At 41.5% G+C, this 15,279-nt stretch overlaps 1 protein-coding gene across 2 annotated transcripts in view, besides 1 other annotated feature; it reads right to left on the reverse strand.

The window, feature by feature from the left end:
• beat-IIa (beaten path IIa) overlaps window positions 1–15,279 on the reverse strand; it is a 46,116-nt gene that overhangs the window by 12,860 nt on the left and 17,977 nt on the right. Inside the window, exon 2 of one of the 2 annotated variants that reach the window (NM_079660.4) lies at window positions 12,536–13,271. In NM_079660.4, the coding sequence (NP_524384.3) occupies window positions 12,536–12,719 (184 nt within the window). In that variant the 5' untranslated portion in view covers window positions 12,720–13,271. Of the gene's footprint in view, window positions 1–12,535; window positions 13,471–15,279 lie in introns of those variants that run through there. The other variant, NM_001300446.1, reaches the window with a different exon arrangement.
• Window positions 13,881–15,279: part of a mobile genetic element that runs on past the window's edge.

Genomic DNA, 15,279 nt, shown 5'->3' on the forward strand with positions numbered 1-15,279 from the left:
CACATAATCCGGCGCTTAACTGCACCGCAATTGCTTGCATTTCAGTTGCAGGCGTTTGCTGTTGGCATTGGTTTTCGCGGTGTTGGGTTCGCCGGCGGCCAAAATGCTTAAAATGGCATGCAAATATGCTGAAAACTCAATTTAGTTGGTCAACTTTTTTCGATACTCTCATATCTCATATGGGGTCGTCGCGACAATATGTTGGCTTCTATAAGCTTTCCAAAAAACATTACCAATAGATCAATATAATTCCTTAAACTGTTTGTATCATTGGCGCTCTTAAACTATTTTATTGGAAAGTCAACAAATCTACATTAGAATTGAAATAACATTTAAGAGTATTTAAAATGTCTGGCAGCTTGTTTTGGTTCGTGTTTCTTGTCAATTGATTGTCATATTTGGTGCTTAAATGATTTATAAATGTTTTTTCAGACTGCGAAAGCTTGATAGATTATGGTGGAATTTTGCGAGGCCAGTTATGTAAACGAATATTACTAAATTAAAACATTATACTAAAAACCGATGTCCATTTGTAAGCCGAAACTAAGATAGCTTGCAACTGTGTTTTACTGGTGGTGAAAAATAAAATTCCAATAGAGTGTCAAACTAAAATTGAATATTATAAGTCATTGAGGGTACGTTTTTTTTTTTTATTTAAGTCGAACGCTTAGCCAGATTTATGGACTTCGGGTCCGAGTTTTGGCCGACCTTCACTTACTTGGGCAATTTTCTTGCTTGCTCGCCAACTTTTATTAATTACCAAACAATCAACGCCAATTTCCGGCAACTTTATGACCGCCCATTTCAGAGTCGTTTGTCAACAAATGCGTAGCATAATTCAAGGCGCACAGGCAGTGGAGTGCCTCTCCCTCTAACCCACACCGGTCCCAATGGCGCTATCCCGCTCTGGAACTGGTGTTTTACAAGCGTTTGCCACCATTTCCAACATAGCCTAACAAGGCACTCAAAAATTTTTTATATCTTATTTGGGTCACATTTCATGCGGCTCTGCCCTTAAGAATAATGGCACATAATTTGCGGCTTTCCCAACAGTCCCTTTGTGGGTGAGAAGTGGGCGGTGAATGAGGGGAAAGCGGGAAAGGCGGGAAAAGCCGAGAAAAGTCCGTGGAACGCGTGGTAAGGATTCGGTTCCTTGTAAATCTCTCGCGAGGCGAATAAAATAAAATTGTTTTCATTCTTTTTCTACATGCCAGCTGTGCGTAATTCATTACCTTCGGGAGTTCTTTGCATATCGGGCGATATCTTCGGCGACTGCATGGAAAATGCCAGGGAAAATCAGCATGATTTTCATTATGCCAATTCCGATGTTGAGCTGCCCTTTAACATTTACTCTATTTGCAGGCTGTAAAATGAATTCTTGCACATTGACCTTAATGACCAGCGGGGCCTGCCAGGATAATTGGCCCACCGCCTCTGTGTCCTGGCCAGGGACACCGGTGCCTGGGCAACAGAAAATTGCAAAATAAAGAAGGCCGGGAAATTATATCGCATTGTATGGACTTTATATTACTCTGCAAGAGTAGGAAAATCCCAAGCAATCTTGTTGACAAATGTTGAATTTTTGTGTGCCTTTATTCTGGGCAAAATTCCCCTGCACTTTTTTAAATGAGCCTCAGCAAAAGTTATATACCCCTAATCTGTGCAGGTATTGCGTTGCAAGAACACCTGCCTTAAGTTAAGCAGTACCTTAAAGTCCTTGCTAGCCGCATAAATATTTGCTCACTGGAATCGAAAATTCCGCTTGTTTGCCAATTGAAAATTGGAAAGTGTAGTTGCCGGATCCCGCCCGTTGAGAGTTTTCCCAGCTTTCCCAGTTTTCCGAACCAAAAAAGCAGCAGCAGCAGCAGCAGAAGCGGCGAAATGCAACCGCAAATACTTGCTTATTGCTCGGAAAACTTTGCTTGTTAGTGTTTAGGTGCAGGAAGGTGCAGCAAGAAATCATAGCACACGGCCGGGTGCTGGGGAAAACCTGGGGAAAAGCAACAGAGAGCAGCCAAACAATGTCTATAAATCCACACGCACACTCGAGATATAGTTGGAAAGGTAAAAAGTTTTTGCAAAAGTCACATATTTGTTCGATTCTGCTAAGTGCCAGCTTACAAGTGCCTTGTCCTTATCCTTTTGCGATTTGTTTACATGGCAGCCAAAGTAAGGACACAGAAAAAAAACAAGCAGCCCACCTTTGCTGGAGTGAGGAATATCGTTCTGGATTGAATATTTGCTCACCTGCTAAATATCAATGCACCTGGCTTGTTTGTTTCCATTCCCTTTGTCCTGCTCGCTTTCATTTTCCCAGCAAATGCCCTCCACCTCTTGTGCCAGTGGACGCTTTTCACGTTCTTTTCACAGCACTTTCCCGCCCTGTTCTTATTGTTTTCCAATCTAGCCGGAGTGCGTCATTCGTCGAAGCCGCAAGTGATACCAAATTGAAATTAGTTGCCGTTCTTACCGCCCTTGCCAGGCGATTTGGGAATTTTTGCAGAAACTGCAGTGAAAGTTGGAAAATTTAATGCACCTCTATTCAACTTTGATAAAAATAAGGAAACATGATGAAGTATTATCTGAAGCTTACCACTTTTTAAGTAAGCTTTTTAATTGTTACGCAAGATACCTAAAATAAGATCTAAATTGTGCTTTTGGAATCTGTATATTAGCTTTAGTTTTGAACTGATCGATTCTCTTTTGTTGCGACTTTGGAATGGCTAGTCAAACACTGCGCTTGCTTACGGATTCCTAAGGTCCTGAAAACATGGCAGGACCCAAGCAACCGTGATGGCGAATTGGAGTGGGTCGATATGAATATCACAGCATAATAATTTGCAGAGTCGCTTTCATATCAAGGGAGGCCGAAAACAAACAAGTACCAGGCCAGCAGCTGGCATGTAATATCTATGTGCATTCATGTGTACGTGTGGGTGGCTTGTCTCGGTATTTAATAGGCTTTTGTTGCAGCTTTCCAATGGAAACGGAGGCGGTGAGTCCCGTTTTGCTCCTTGGCTTGTTTGCCATGTATCTCCCCCCAACCACTTTGCCGCTCCTGTTGCTGTTTCGGTTTCCCACCAGCGTCCTTATTGCCCGACTCCCAGCTCATTGAAAGATTTATCATTCACCAGAAATAGCAGGTTCTCGGAAGGGAGTGGGTGGCTCGGGAAGAGATTGGCGCACTGAGAAAAATCGTAGTAGGAAAATGCGACTTTATTTTTGAAATGAGGTCTCGAGAGTTCGGAAAGCATAGCTTTAAAAATGTCTACTTCACTAACGAATGTTAGTCTTCCTTAAAATGAATTAGGAAGAACTAATTTCAAATATAGTTTTAACAGTATTATTAGTAATGACTACGTAATTTACTTTTAGCTGTTTTGTGATGTTCATCTGAATGTAATTAAATTGCAGTGTTCCTCAAATGACGAGCCACCACCTGTCCAGAGTCCTGAATCCAGACCGTCAGTGTTGACACAGCCCACATGGGCACCCCATACACATGCATAATGGAATTTCTAATAACTGCCACAGCTACCCAACTCAACTGGACTGAAATCGTGAAAGGAGGACCTGAAGACCATAAGACCTGAACAGGAGCAGCCAAGCCTTCCTGCTGGGTCAACAGCATTTAGTGACAATAAGCGTGATGCAGTTCATTTGCTCAGGCGGGTCAAAAGCGGTTGGTTCGTGCGTCAGTTTGCTTTTGGCCAGGATTGAAATAGCTAGCTGGTAGGATGGCCAAGTGCACTTAGTCAGGCATCGGCGAACATGCACTTCAGCAGCGAGAACACAAATGGCAGGGCGACCCCATCCAATCCGAGGCAAAGCAATTTAATTAACATAAAAAACGCAAATCGCACAATTCGAGACCATAAATCAAAAGCCCGCACACGCCCAGCACTAAACTAATGCCTTGGAAAGAACTAATACGGTACCCAAACTGGAAAAATGTCTGGCAAAAAGTGCAGTCGACAAGAAAAAAAGGGGTAGTCAAAGGGGGCTGGGACAGCGAGCCGAGCCGTGGCGAGGAAAAACTAGGAAAAGCGCCTCTAATGAAACCGAAAATGCTAGTTATGGTTTACGATACCCGGCTCTAATGTGCAGTTCTGGAAACAAAGTTGGACTCCGAGAAACATTTGTTTTTTTTTTTTTCGCTGTGCCTTTGTCACAACGTCGAAGGAAAAACAGCGGGGGGGCGGGGGTGGTGGCAAGGGCCCAACCCAAAGCCACATTCAAATCGGAAACATAAGCGTTACAAAAACCCAAACCGAGACCGAACCCAAAACCAACCCGTTCGTGACGTGTCCAGCGGGCATCAGCCTAACAACAAAGGAGCAGCATAATTTAGTTAAAATTCCCTTTGTCCACGGGGCGTGGCACACCTCGCCAAAGGAAATGAAAAATGCTGATTATGAAAACGCCAACTATAATTTGTTGTGTGTTACGGCTGCTAAATGAGCCGTTGGCCGAGTTGGGCTGGGGATTTGATTTGGATTTCACAATTCTCATTTCCTAATTGCTTGATGATTAAATTCAATTACGAATGACAATTTAATTATGTGTTGGTTAATCAAATATCCAATCGAGTGATTACACAAAAAATCGAAATTATTTAAATTACACAGTATTTAATCGTTTGGGTAATGTGTGTTAAAAAGTTCAATTAACATCGCAAGCTTTTAATTGATTGCTAGTCGCTTGCCATTTTGATTAATTTTTTTTTAGAAGACCATGGCCCTTCAGCAATTTATAAAATATATTAAAAATAAAAAAAAACAAATAATTAAAATAACTTATATGAAAGTGCTGGAATTATAAAAACTGCGCAATTACATGTGTACATTATAATACAATTGATTCCGCCAGAGGCACTAACTAATTTAGATTGCCATTAAATTCGATACCATCAAATGTTTAATCCACCATTTTTTATAGGCTTTAATTAACAGCACAAGCCCGTTATTGATAACATTGCGCTCCAGCCTTTTACCACTCAATATTGTACATTTTTTAGGAACTTCGCCGCCACTCGGCAGTGGTTTATAAAAAACAAAATCCAGACTAACTCGCACTACCCCCTGGGAGGAGGCAAGCCAAGAAAAATATATATGAAACGAAGGAAAAACACTTCTTGTCTGCTTTCTGCAAACAGACATTGGACAGGGCAAACAATAGGAATATATATGCGATAAATGAAAAAATAATAACAAACATTAATCCGAGTGTTGCCAGCTCGAGTGGATGATGGCGATGGCGCTGCTGCTGATGATGATGGCGATGATGATGTGCCGAAACGGCGTCCTTTAACCCCGCCATCGTACCGGTTTATCCTTGCACTGGCGCTCCTTGGTCTCGAGATGGTCTTTCGTTATTCTCCGCTTCGCACAGAAGCGCTAAGCAAATAAAACAAAAAGGATAACTGTGCAAATATTGTGCAGACGGCTTGGTGCGCGAAACTGGAGACGGGCTGGGGGGAGTGGTGAAAATGGCAAACACTCACTCCTAAAAACATAAATATGCATGCGAGGGCGTTTGTGTTTTTATTTTCCAACGGGTGACATTGCAGTGCTCAAAAGTTACTCGGATGAATAGTCGACGCCCATTTTAATTTGCTCTACTCCTTAAGCAGAGAAAGTTACACTGTCCCACAAATAAGGACTGTTCAATATAAAAATATCTTAAGCAAACATTTTCTTTAGGATTTTAATACACAAACAATAATTTACAAGTTAATAATAACCAATTTTTTGGACTACAAATAGCTAGATTAGGTTTGGATTTTAATTACAACTCATTACTGCTTATCAATACATTAAGTGGAATAGTATACTGTCTTCATCCTTTTAAATTTCTGTTTAGCAAGTTCTTGTGTAGTGCTGAACATGACAATAATTTTTGTAGTGCACCGATCCACATCTGCTGGTTCGTATTTGTTTAGTTTGTTTTCAGCTTCTCTGGCCCTGCTCACTTGGCGTATACGCAACGCCGGAACGCCGAAGACTGCGAATACGACTCAATTGAGGCTGGGCAGCAAACATTTTGTTATCTCGGCACCAGCATCGATGCCGAATGGATTTTTAGTTCAGCAAGTTTTTCGCAATTTTTTTTTCTTCTTTTTCCCCCTTGCCCAACTGCGTTTTGTGTGTGCACGCCGACTGGGTTTCCTTTCCTTTCCCCCAACAAGTATATTTTTTCCCGGCGCTTTTCTTGTTCATTCAGTTTTTCCATTTGGCCCAGTCGGAGCGTCAGAGCGCTTATCTCGCATGCCGCATCGCGAACTGCTTGTAAATAGCATTCATGGCCTGACACTAATGGAACTTTTGACCGTTTGCGCTATCCGCTGCCCATTTCCATTCCCATTCCACTGGGTCCGGGCCAGCCCCGCCACAATTTCCACCACTCCCGCCGCCCGACCATTCCATTCCATTCCAATTGCCCCCTGGGCCCGTGTCCGCTGCAGGGACAAAACTTGGATGCCATTCATCGACTTCGCTATCGCTTTCCTCGGAGCACTATTCTGGTACCCTAAGTCTTGATTTAAAAAATAGGATTTGGAATAGGTCCATGATCACCAACCTATATGGAAATTTGGATTGAAAACATGATTTTTCTTTCGAAGTTGGTTTTGGGCTTGAAAATAATAAAGGAAGAAAATAGAAAATAGTTTTGTAAAAAAATTGCACTATGCTTACTTATATTCGAATTAAAAATAAATTAAACAAATTTTGTGTCTTTCTAAAAATGAACTGTAACTGAAATATGAACAGTACGAAAAATTCGTTAGTGTACCAACTATTTTTTGAACAACATTTTTGTGCTTCTGTTTTATGGGAACCCAAATTCGCACAACTTCGCTTCTTTTTTTTTCCAAAGCCTTTTTCTTTCATATTTCTGTTTTTCTTTTTTGGGCTTTTTCTATTTTGCTGCTGGTATCAATTTTGCGAGCCAACAGTTTGTCGGGTCTTTCAACAAGTCGTTTGTTGGCTGTTCTTTTGGTGGAAATGGAAAAACCTGATGCCCTGAAAACAAAGCAATCACCTGTCACGTCTCACGAACGAATCCTTTTGATTATGGGTTGAAATCTATCGCTATCTACCAATATAAAACTGGAAAGCTGGCTAATTAGCAGTCGATGGTCAATATTTGTCAATCGCAATTCCAATTTAACGCCAACTCTACATTGCAATAAAAGGTAAAATGAATTTACCCACGCCAAAAGGTGCGACACAACTCTCTCTTTGATTAGGAAATTAATCTCAACGCTGTTTTAAATGCAATTTTCATTTTGAAAAAGGATAGAAGGTATCAAGGGTGGGAAAATCGGCCAAAATGGTAAGGCAGGCGATAAGCGACAATGGCATTCGGAAATTTCATTTTTGGTAACTAGATCTCTCGACGCAGTCACACAAATGTGGTGTCAATGGGTTGTGTGGCAAATGCAAGGGGTGGACTGTATCCATTTCGTTTTATGTTTACAATTTGGCATGGTTTTTGTGCATTCTGATTTATGCATAAATTGATGCTACTAGTTGTTTGTTTGCCTATTTATTTTGGCTCGCTGGCAAAAAGCGCATTTGCCATGGACATCCTGTCCGTTTTCCCGTTTCCTGTTTCCCCGACCGCCATCCACCATTTCTGGCTGGTTTTTGGTCATGCCAGAGATTCAGTGGCAAAAACATTCATAATTTTAATTAAGTCATAGAAACGTGCTGCACACAAAACGCAGATGTACTGCACTGTGGGAAAACATTCGTTCTTAATATCAAAAATAATATTATTTTCAATTAAAGCACTGTCGGTATTCCACTTCAAATATTATTTTACTTAAGAAGAAAGGCAGTTAATGAGCTTTTCTCAGAGCTCTAAGCCCCTAATGTTCTACAAATATTTGTGTTCAGTGCATCCAAACCAGTACGCTTAACTTTTGTGTGCGAGTTTTCCCGCCAGCCGGCGGACGTGGGTTTTTGTTTTGTTTCGAGTTGTATTTGGTTACGATGCTCACAAAATTGCACTTGAAATTTATCCCCGAGCCTTATTAGTTATTTACGCAGCAGGCGCGTTCTCCGTAATGTGTGAGTGTTTGCTTTGTATGTGTGAATGAATGGCTCTGTGCAAAGGACCCGGCGGCATTTTTGGCCAAAAACCACCCACCAACACCCAATGCCCACCGCACCAGAAGGATCCCCTGCTCCAACCCATTGCAGATTTATAGCCTGCAGCAGTTTTTAGTGTTTTCCCTTTGTTTCGCCCTACGTTTTGTTTATTTGGTTTTGCTATTGTTAAAAGTTTATGTCGTTTTTGTTGCGGCTGTTGCATTTCGCACACACAGTTTCCCTGGACCCTGCGAACAACAAGTTTTTGTTTTTCGGAGGGAGTGGCACTGCCAGAAATACCTAGGAAAACAAAGTGAAAATAGAATAAACTGAAAAAACTGAAACAAAAGTGTGGTATTTTTGGGTGCGCCAGTTGCGATTTTGTCGTCGTGATTTGTTCCAGATATTTTTTTGGCAACGTTGCTTAATTAAACGTGAACTATTGCCAGATGGAGTTTAAATATTAGAATTTTCTTTTTCCAATAATATGCAGACTCAGACTAGTATCACAACAATGCCGAGGAATGCATTAATATTTTCCCCTCAACCTTTTCTGAACTCTGTACATAAATTGTGTTTACATTAAAGAAATAGATTTAAATTCAGTAATGTATATTTAGATGGGTATATATATATTTATATATATATGAACAATCATTAATTTTGCCTTTATTTTCATTTCAACTGGTTCATTTATTCGTGGAATTTTCCAATTTAATTCGTAATAATCGCCATGAGCTCGGTTCAAAGCTCCCCCTTTTGCTTGTGGCTTCCGAAGTTTCCCGAACTTCTGCATTAATACCAATTTGCACTTGTCAATCAAGGCAGCACTCTGTAGCCAGAGACCTACAAAACTTCTAATGAGCCTAATTATTTCAACTATTTAGCCAAATACAGAGACGCACAGACACAGCCAAGTTTTCTTTGGGGGGGGAGAGTGAAGAAAGCATTCCAATGCTTGCCAAATTTTGCTAATGATAAATAAATTATGCGACAGCAGCCGCACAAAATGCCAAGCCACCGACCCTCCAGACCAGACCAGCCAACCACCCAAAGAACCACAGCAGAAAACAAATAAACTCACTTTGCAATGCCAAAAGATAAGTATACGCCCCGTGGTATAGTAGTCCTGCGGCCCCAGCCCTTAAAACATTAAAGCCCGGGGGTGCGTGAATGGTATCGCATTACCGAAAGCAAGCGCACATGCGTTAATAAACAAAATCTGTTGCTAATGTACAAAATAAGTTAATTATGGCAACGCAAATGCGAAAATGCGGAACTCTCTGATGCTGGCGACAACTTTTCCAGCTTTTGCAAATACTCCCTCTGCGTTTCTTTTTTTTTTTTTTGCTGGCTACATTTTAGCTTCTGGTTAGAATCGTGAGTATATATACTCGTATATAGTTAGATGTGCACTTTTCCTGCACCCAGCTTTGTTCTTTGTACGCGATAATTGCGTTTTATGGCTGTGGCAAGCAAACAAATAAACAAGCCGGCAAACAGACGAAATCGTTGTTGGGAATGGGTGTGCGAACATGCATTGTGGGCTCACATGCTGGCAGTCACGCCACCGAAACAAATAATTACAAATTGCATTAATAATAAACAAATACAGACGCGGGTCTAAGCCTGATTTGCGAATTCGATTTACCTTTTGGCAATTTTTGCGTGACTAGCATAATTTGTTTGGTGGCCGAAAATTTTGGCCCAACAGCGCCCACTCGTATGCCGCTGGCATTTTCGCAAGTACTGAACCACAGGAAATTTACATATTTTATTTGTAATTTGTTTCCCTCCTGTCAATATTATTTTGCAATTAATATTTCAATGATAAAACCGTTGCATCTGTGCAAGGTTCTTGGGGAAAAAGGTTGCACGTCAGTTGAAGTTCCACATATACTGTCGGAATAATAATTCGGCTGAAAACCCATAAATCAACCAAAGCCTTAGGCCTGCAAATTTCTCATTTAATTAGTTAATCCAAGTTACTTTATATTAACTTAAACAATTACTAAATGGTTCAACATTTGGTTTTCATTTACTGACTAACAATTTAAAACAGGTGTCGGGTATAAATATTGGGTATTCTATAGTCTACATCAATTCGACCTCCGAAATGTATTTTTATTTGACGCATTCAAGTGAGTATTGAATTTATAGTTGAATTGCATTTTGTTATTAGTGAGCAAATGGGGAAATTGATTACGAATGTCCAGCGTTGGTTTACCATCAGTGTGCTCATGGGATTTATGGTATTTATATGTCCCTGATTATTATGCACTTTCGGTAGAGCATAAATTGATGGAAACGAGTTTACATAGTCGACGGACCATGAAAACCATCCACACCCCCGATTCCGATCTCCCGGAAAATCAAATTAAATTTATTACTAATCCGCACAGCTTTCTATGCACTGATTTATATCCACACTTCTTTTTGGGCGAATGGTTATGGCCTACAGTCCGTCGTACATCAGAACAATAGCAGCCCGTTTTTGGTTCTAATTCACTTTTACTAATACACCACTTTGCCGCCAACCCCAGCCCATTAACCCCATCCATTAGCGACGCTGCCTCCATTTAATAGGGAGCTGATGCCTCAGATTTTCCTTCTGCTGCTGCGGATGCAGATCTTCACAATGCCGTGAATCGGAGTGCTCTGGATTTCGGGCTGGAAAAGACCTACAACAATGCACTCCAAAGAGTCACGGATCTCGGCACTTCAATTCCTACCCCAACTCCAATCGATTTCTCACCCCTTTCGCCGGCTGCCGAAAAATCCACTCCAGTCAGAGATGTGTAATATTTCTGGCTCCAATTTCAAGTTTTATACATTCCTTAAAATAATGGAGTAGTTTCCAAAGTTTGTATTTTAGAGCGGGAAATTATTTGTATTCTTCGATGTATCACAATATAACAATAGCCACTAAAAGTTATTTTTAGGCGAGTACCATGTTCGTATGTGGCCTTGGATTTTCTTTTTGAAAACGCCTGGAAAAGGCCGAAAAACATCCAAAACGACTGCACTGATTGCAAACGAGGGAATGTTCCCATTGAAATGCTGCTTAAGCTGTTCATTAGCAGCGGAGTAATGGAGCAACAGTCTGACACAGATTTGCTTTGGCAAGTGCGGATGGCCCCCGCACTCGCCAAGCACCCCTGTATATACTCAATTCGATTCGATCCGCCTCGATTCGGTTCGATTCCGGGCGCCATAGTGTTCAGTTTTGTGGCCATGGTGACACGGCAGCCGGGGTCATTAAAAACTTTTTACAAGCATTCGGCATCAGCATTAGCGCTCCTCGAAAGTGGAGTGTGTGTGCGGGATGTGATTCCTCTGTTGATTGCCATTGACAGCGAGACGAGTGGATCCCATGGCACCCCTTCCCCAATCGTACCCCTTTTCCTCTGCCAGGATGACACCTCGCCACCGCTTAGGACCGCCTATCAATCCCTTTTATTGCCCGGCACTCTCCACTTCCCACTCGCCGGATCTTTGCCACTTCGTCAATCAATTGGCGGCTGGGTATCGCAGTCGATGTCCCTTTTATTTGTATTTTATTATGCCAAAGTGTTGTTTCGAATGTCATTTCAAGTATCGATTGTTTGTATCTACACTGAGAAAAAGTTACAAGACAAATGTGTGTCGAGAATGAATAGTTCGGAAATTACTAGACTTTTGTATGGTATTTGATATATTGGATTCTAAAAAGTTAAGTTTCATCGCCTTGTTTAAATCCAATAGGTGAACAATATATTGACTGAGAATCGATCATTATATTTTCTTCATACTAAGATACTATTGCTTGTTTATTACATGGTGCGTATCTATTCTAGAGTGTGTGTTTTACGAACTCTTTTAATTTCCGACTTTCATTTGGAAAGGGTGGAAATACTTGGAGATAGAGTCACATTCGAGTCACTTAATTGAGCAGCCGCAGCGTCCGACTTGGCAAAAAATAAGTAGAGCAGTCAATTGAGTTGGAGGTTTGTGTGTGGTTGACAGTGCCCCAACCTCCCAGATGCCCAGATACCACTTGAAAAGGGATGACAGATGGGGGAGGGGTGCTCACTGGCGATGCCTGACAAATACTTCATTAAATTGAACAAATGAAACTCCTAAAGTGCGTTTTAATGGTCTCGAATTTGTCGCTTCGGAAAATAGTTAGGATGCTGCACAAAGATGCTTTATGATTTATTGAAAACCTAGAGGATAAGCTAGAGGATAAGGGCTATTTTTTCCAAAAAGTAATAGGTAAAGAACAAATTTTACATTATGATTTCTTTCGTTCCTGACATTAAGCATAACTTGTATAGAAACATTTTTGCGAGCTACAGCTATATTTGTTTGATGGCTTTGCAACCCGCACCTTTGATGTTTCCCGATTGGTAAACATTATCATTGGCAATATAATTAGACTAAACAAATGGCAGACTTACCCATGCTCAGAAGTAGAACGCCGAGTAGCAGCAGGAGGCATCTGGCTGGAAAAGTCCGGCAGTCGGATTTTCTGTGGCTCCGGATCTGGCGATGTCCCGTATCCGTGGCCCTTTGGTGTCCCATTTTGGGAATTTCGCTCAAGTCGCCGGCTGACAAATCTCCGCAAAGTTGCAACTCCAGCATTTCGAGGGGGAATATAGTATTGCGACGCGTGTCGGCAAAATGTCTTGCATTTGTGGCAAAGACAATTTAATAAACACTTCAACGCCGCACGCCGCACTGTCTGTTTCTTGGCACTTTTTGGGGGGGTTGAATGGGGATGGGACGGAATATGCAAATTATTAATGCTCAACTGGCAGCGGTTCGGTTTTATTTGCGCTTGGCAAATTGGCTCATAAACAAAATGTCTGCACTGCGCCCTGGGAAAATCGAGCTAAAGAGCAGCCGGATAATTAATAATTTGCCCGCGCCGCAGTTTTTCACTTTCACTCAAGCTGGCTTTCGATTGGCACTCCACGAATTTGCACATTTCGCTGATTGTTTATACATTTCCATTTCCGCCTGTTAATTGTTGCACGTCCCCGACCTTTTTCGTTGATTTCGAAGATTTTCCTCTGGTCTTGATTTATTTTTTCTTTGATTTCAGACGGCACCCATTTGGTATCTGCCAAGTACTTCACTTCACGCACTCATAAACGTCCCTTGTGTCCAGCTGTTTAGCTCCCCGGAAGTGCTCTGCAAAGCGAAATGAACAACAAACAAAAATTTAGTTATTGTGTAATTAAATGGAGCAGCCGTCGTCCCCCAAAACGCAAGTATTTGGCATGTAAACAAACAGTGAAAACCGCACCGCAACACAACGCAACGCACATCCGAATCTAAATTTTCCCGGGAGCGACAATCCGCGCCTACGACAAGTTGACAGACGACTGAGGAGTTATCAGGACGCTCCCCAAGAACACACCCCGAAAAACATGAAGACATGAAGACTTGGCCTGGTGTGACGTAGCGCAGCGTTAACATTTCCAAAATTAGCGCGCTGGAAGGGAGGTGGCAGCATGTTGCTGGAACCACCGCAACATGTTGCCAATAGCAGCAAGCAGCACGGGGAATCTTTCCATATAAACAAATAAGGCTTTATGCTACTCAAAATTATAAATAAAAATAAAAATCATAAAATCATATCTAAAATAATCACAGTTTGTAGGCAATATTTAAAAGACAAGCTGGTTTATATCTTTAAGAAATGTTTCCTATATTTTCTAGTCATAAAATATAATTTTAAACTTACTTTATTTTTGTACCATAAGAAGAAACATACTTTTTCAAGTGATGTGAGTATAGTTTTTTTTTTTTTTATTTTACTTTGCTTTTATTTATTGAATCTTCTTGTATAAGAACTAACAATAAGTTTAAAAATCTTAACTATAACAAGTATTTTTTGAACAGTTGTATTATTTTTCCAACTGTTCTATGTTTAAACGGCCCTAATAATTTATTCGCTGGGTTGGTAGGTCCTTTCGCCGGAGACGGGAACGGCTGCTGAGCTGGATTAGACCTCGCGCTAGGTGGTTGGGGTGCGTGTGAAGCTACCAACGTACCACGGTGCCCCAGTGATGGTTCTCAGAATCTTTGATTGTGCTCGCTGAATGATGTCAATATTGCTGTTGCTGGCATTGCCCCATAACTGTGAGCCATAGGTCCAGATTGGTTTCAATATAGAATTGTAGAGCAAGACCTTGTGATCTAGGCTGAGCGGAGAACCAGAGTTGATGAGCCAGTGTAAGTTGTTGGCTTTGAGTTTAAGTTGGGTTTTTTTGGCTTCAATGTGCCTGCGCCATGTGAGTCTTCTGTCTAGGTGTACTCCTAGGTACGTTACCTCGTCTGCTTTCGGGAGTGGTATGCTGTTCAACAAGAGCGGAGGACAGTCTTGTCTGTTTAGCGTAAACGTCACGTGCTTGCATTTTTGCTCGTTTACTTTTATTCGCCAGTCAGAGAGCCACTTCTCAATGTCGATGAGGTACAGTGCCAACTGTGCTGTAGCTTGGATAGGGGACCTTGAACGGCTAAGGATAGCTGTATCGTCGGCAAATGTGGATACCGTTAAGCGACTATTTGTAGGGATGTCGGCTGTATAGATGAGGTATAAGGTTGGCCCAAGAACGCTGCCTTGGGGGACTCCAGCCTCAATTGTATGAACAGTGGAAGTGGCAGTGTTGCACCGCACTGCAAACTTTCTGTCATAGAGGTAAGACTTTAGAAGTTTGTGTGTGCTTTCGGGTAGGGATGTTTTAATTTTAAACATTAGGCCGTCGAGCCAGACTTTGTCGAATGCTTGGGATACGTCTAAAAATACTGCTGTACAGTATTCGCGATATTCAAATGCAGTTCTTATTTCCGTTGTAATACGATTCACCTGTTCAATGGTTCCGTGGCTTTCGCGAAATCCAAATTGGTGGGCTGGGATTATATTGTGGTATATCAGATGTTGATTAAGTCGGATCAGCAGGCATTTTTCGAATAGTTTCGAAATGCATGAGAGTAGACTTATTGGTCTGTAAGATGAAGCGACTGTGTGGTTCTTACCAGGCTTTGGAATCATTATGATCTTCATCATCTTCCATCGTTGTGGAAAGTAACCAAGTTTGGTGATGGCATTAAAGAGCTTGGTTATGTAGCGAACTGCAGAATGTGGCAGCTGGATGATCATTTCCGGTGTTATAAGGTCGTAGCCGGGGGATTT

The sequence above is a fragment of the Drosophila melanogaster genome, chromosome 3R (genome assembly GCF_000001215.4).
Source record: "Drosophila melanogaster chromosome 3R".
Classification (NCBI taxonomy): Eukaryota; Metazoa; Arthropoda; class Insecta; order Diptera; family Drosophilidae; genus Drosophila; species Drosophila melanogaster.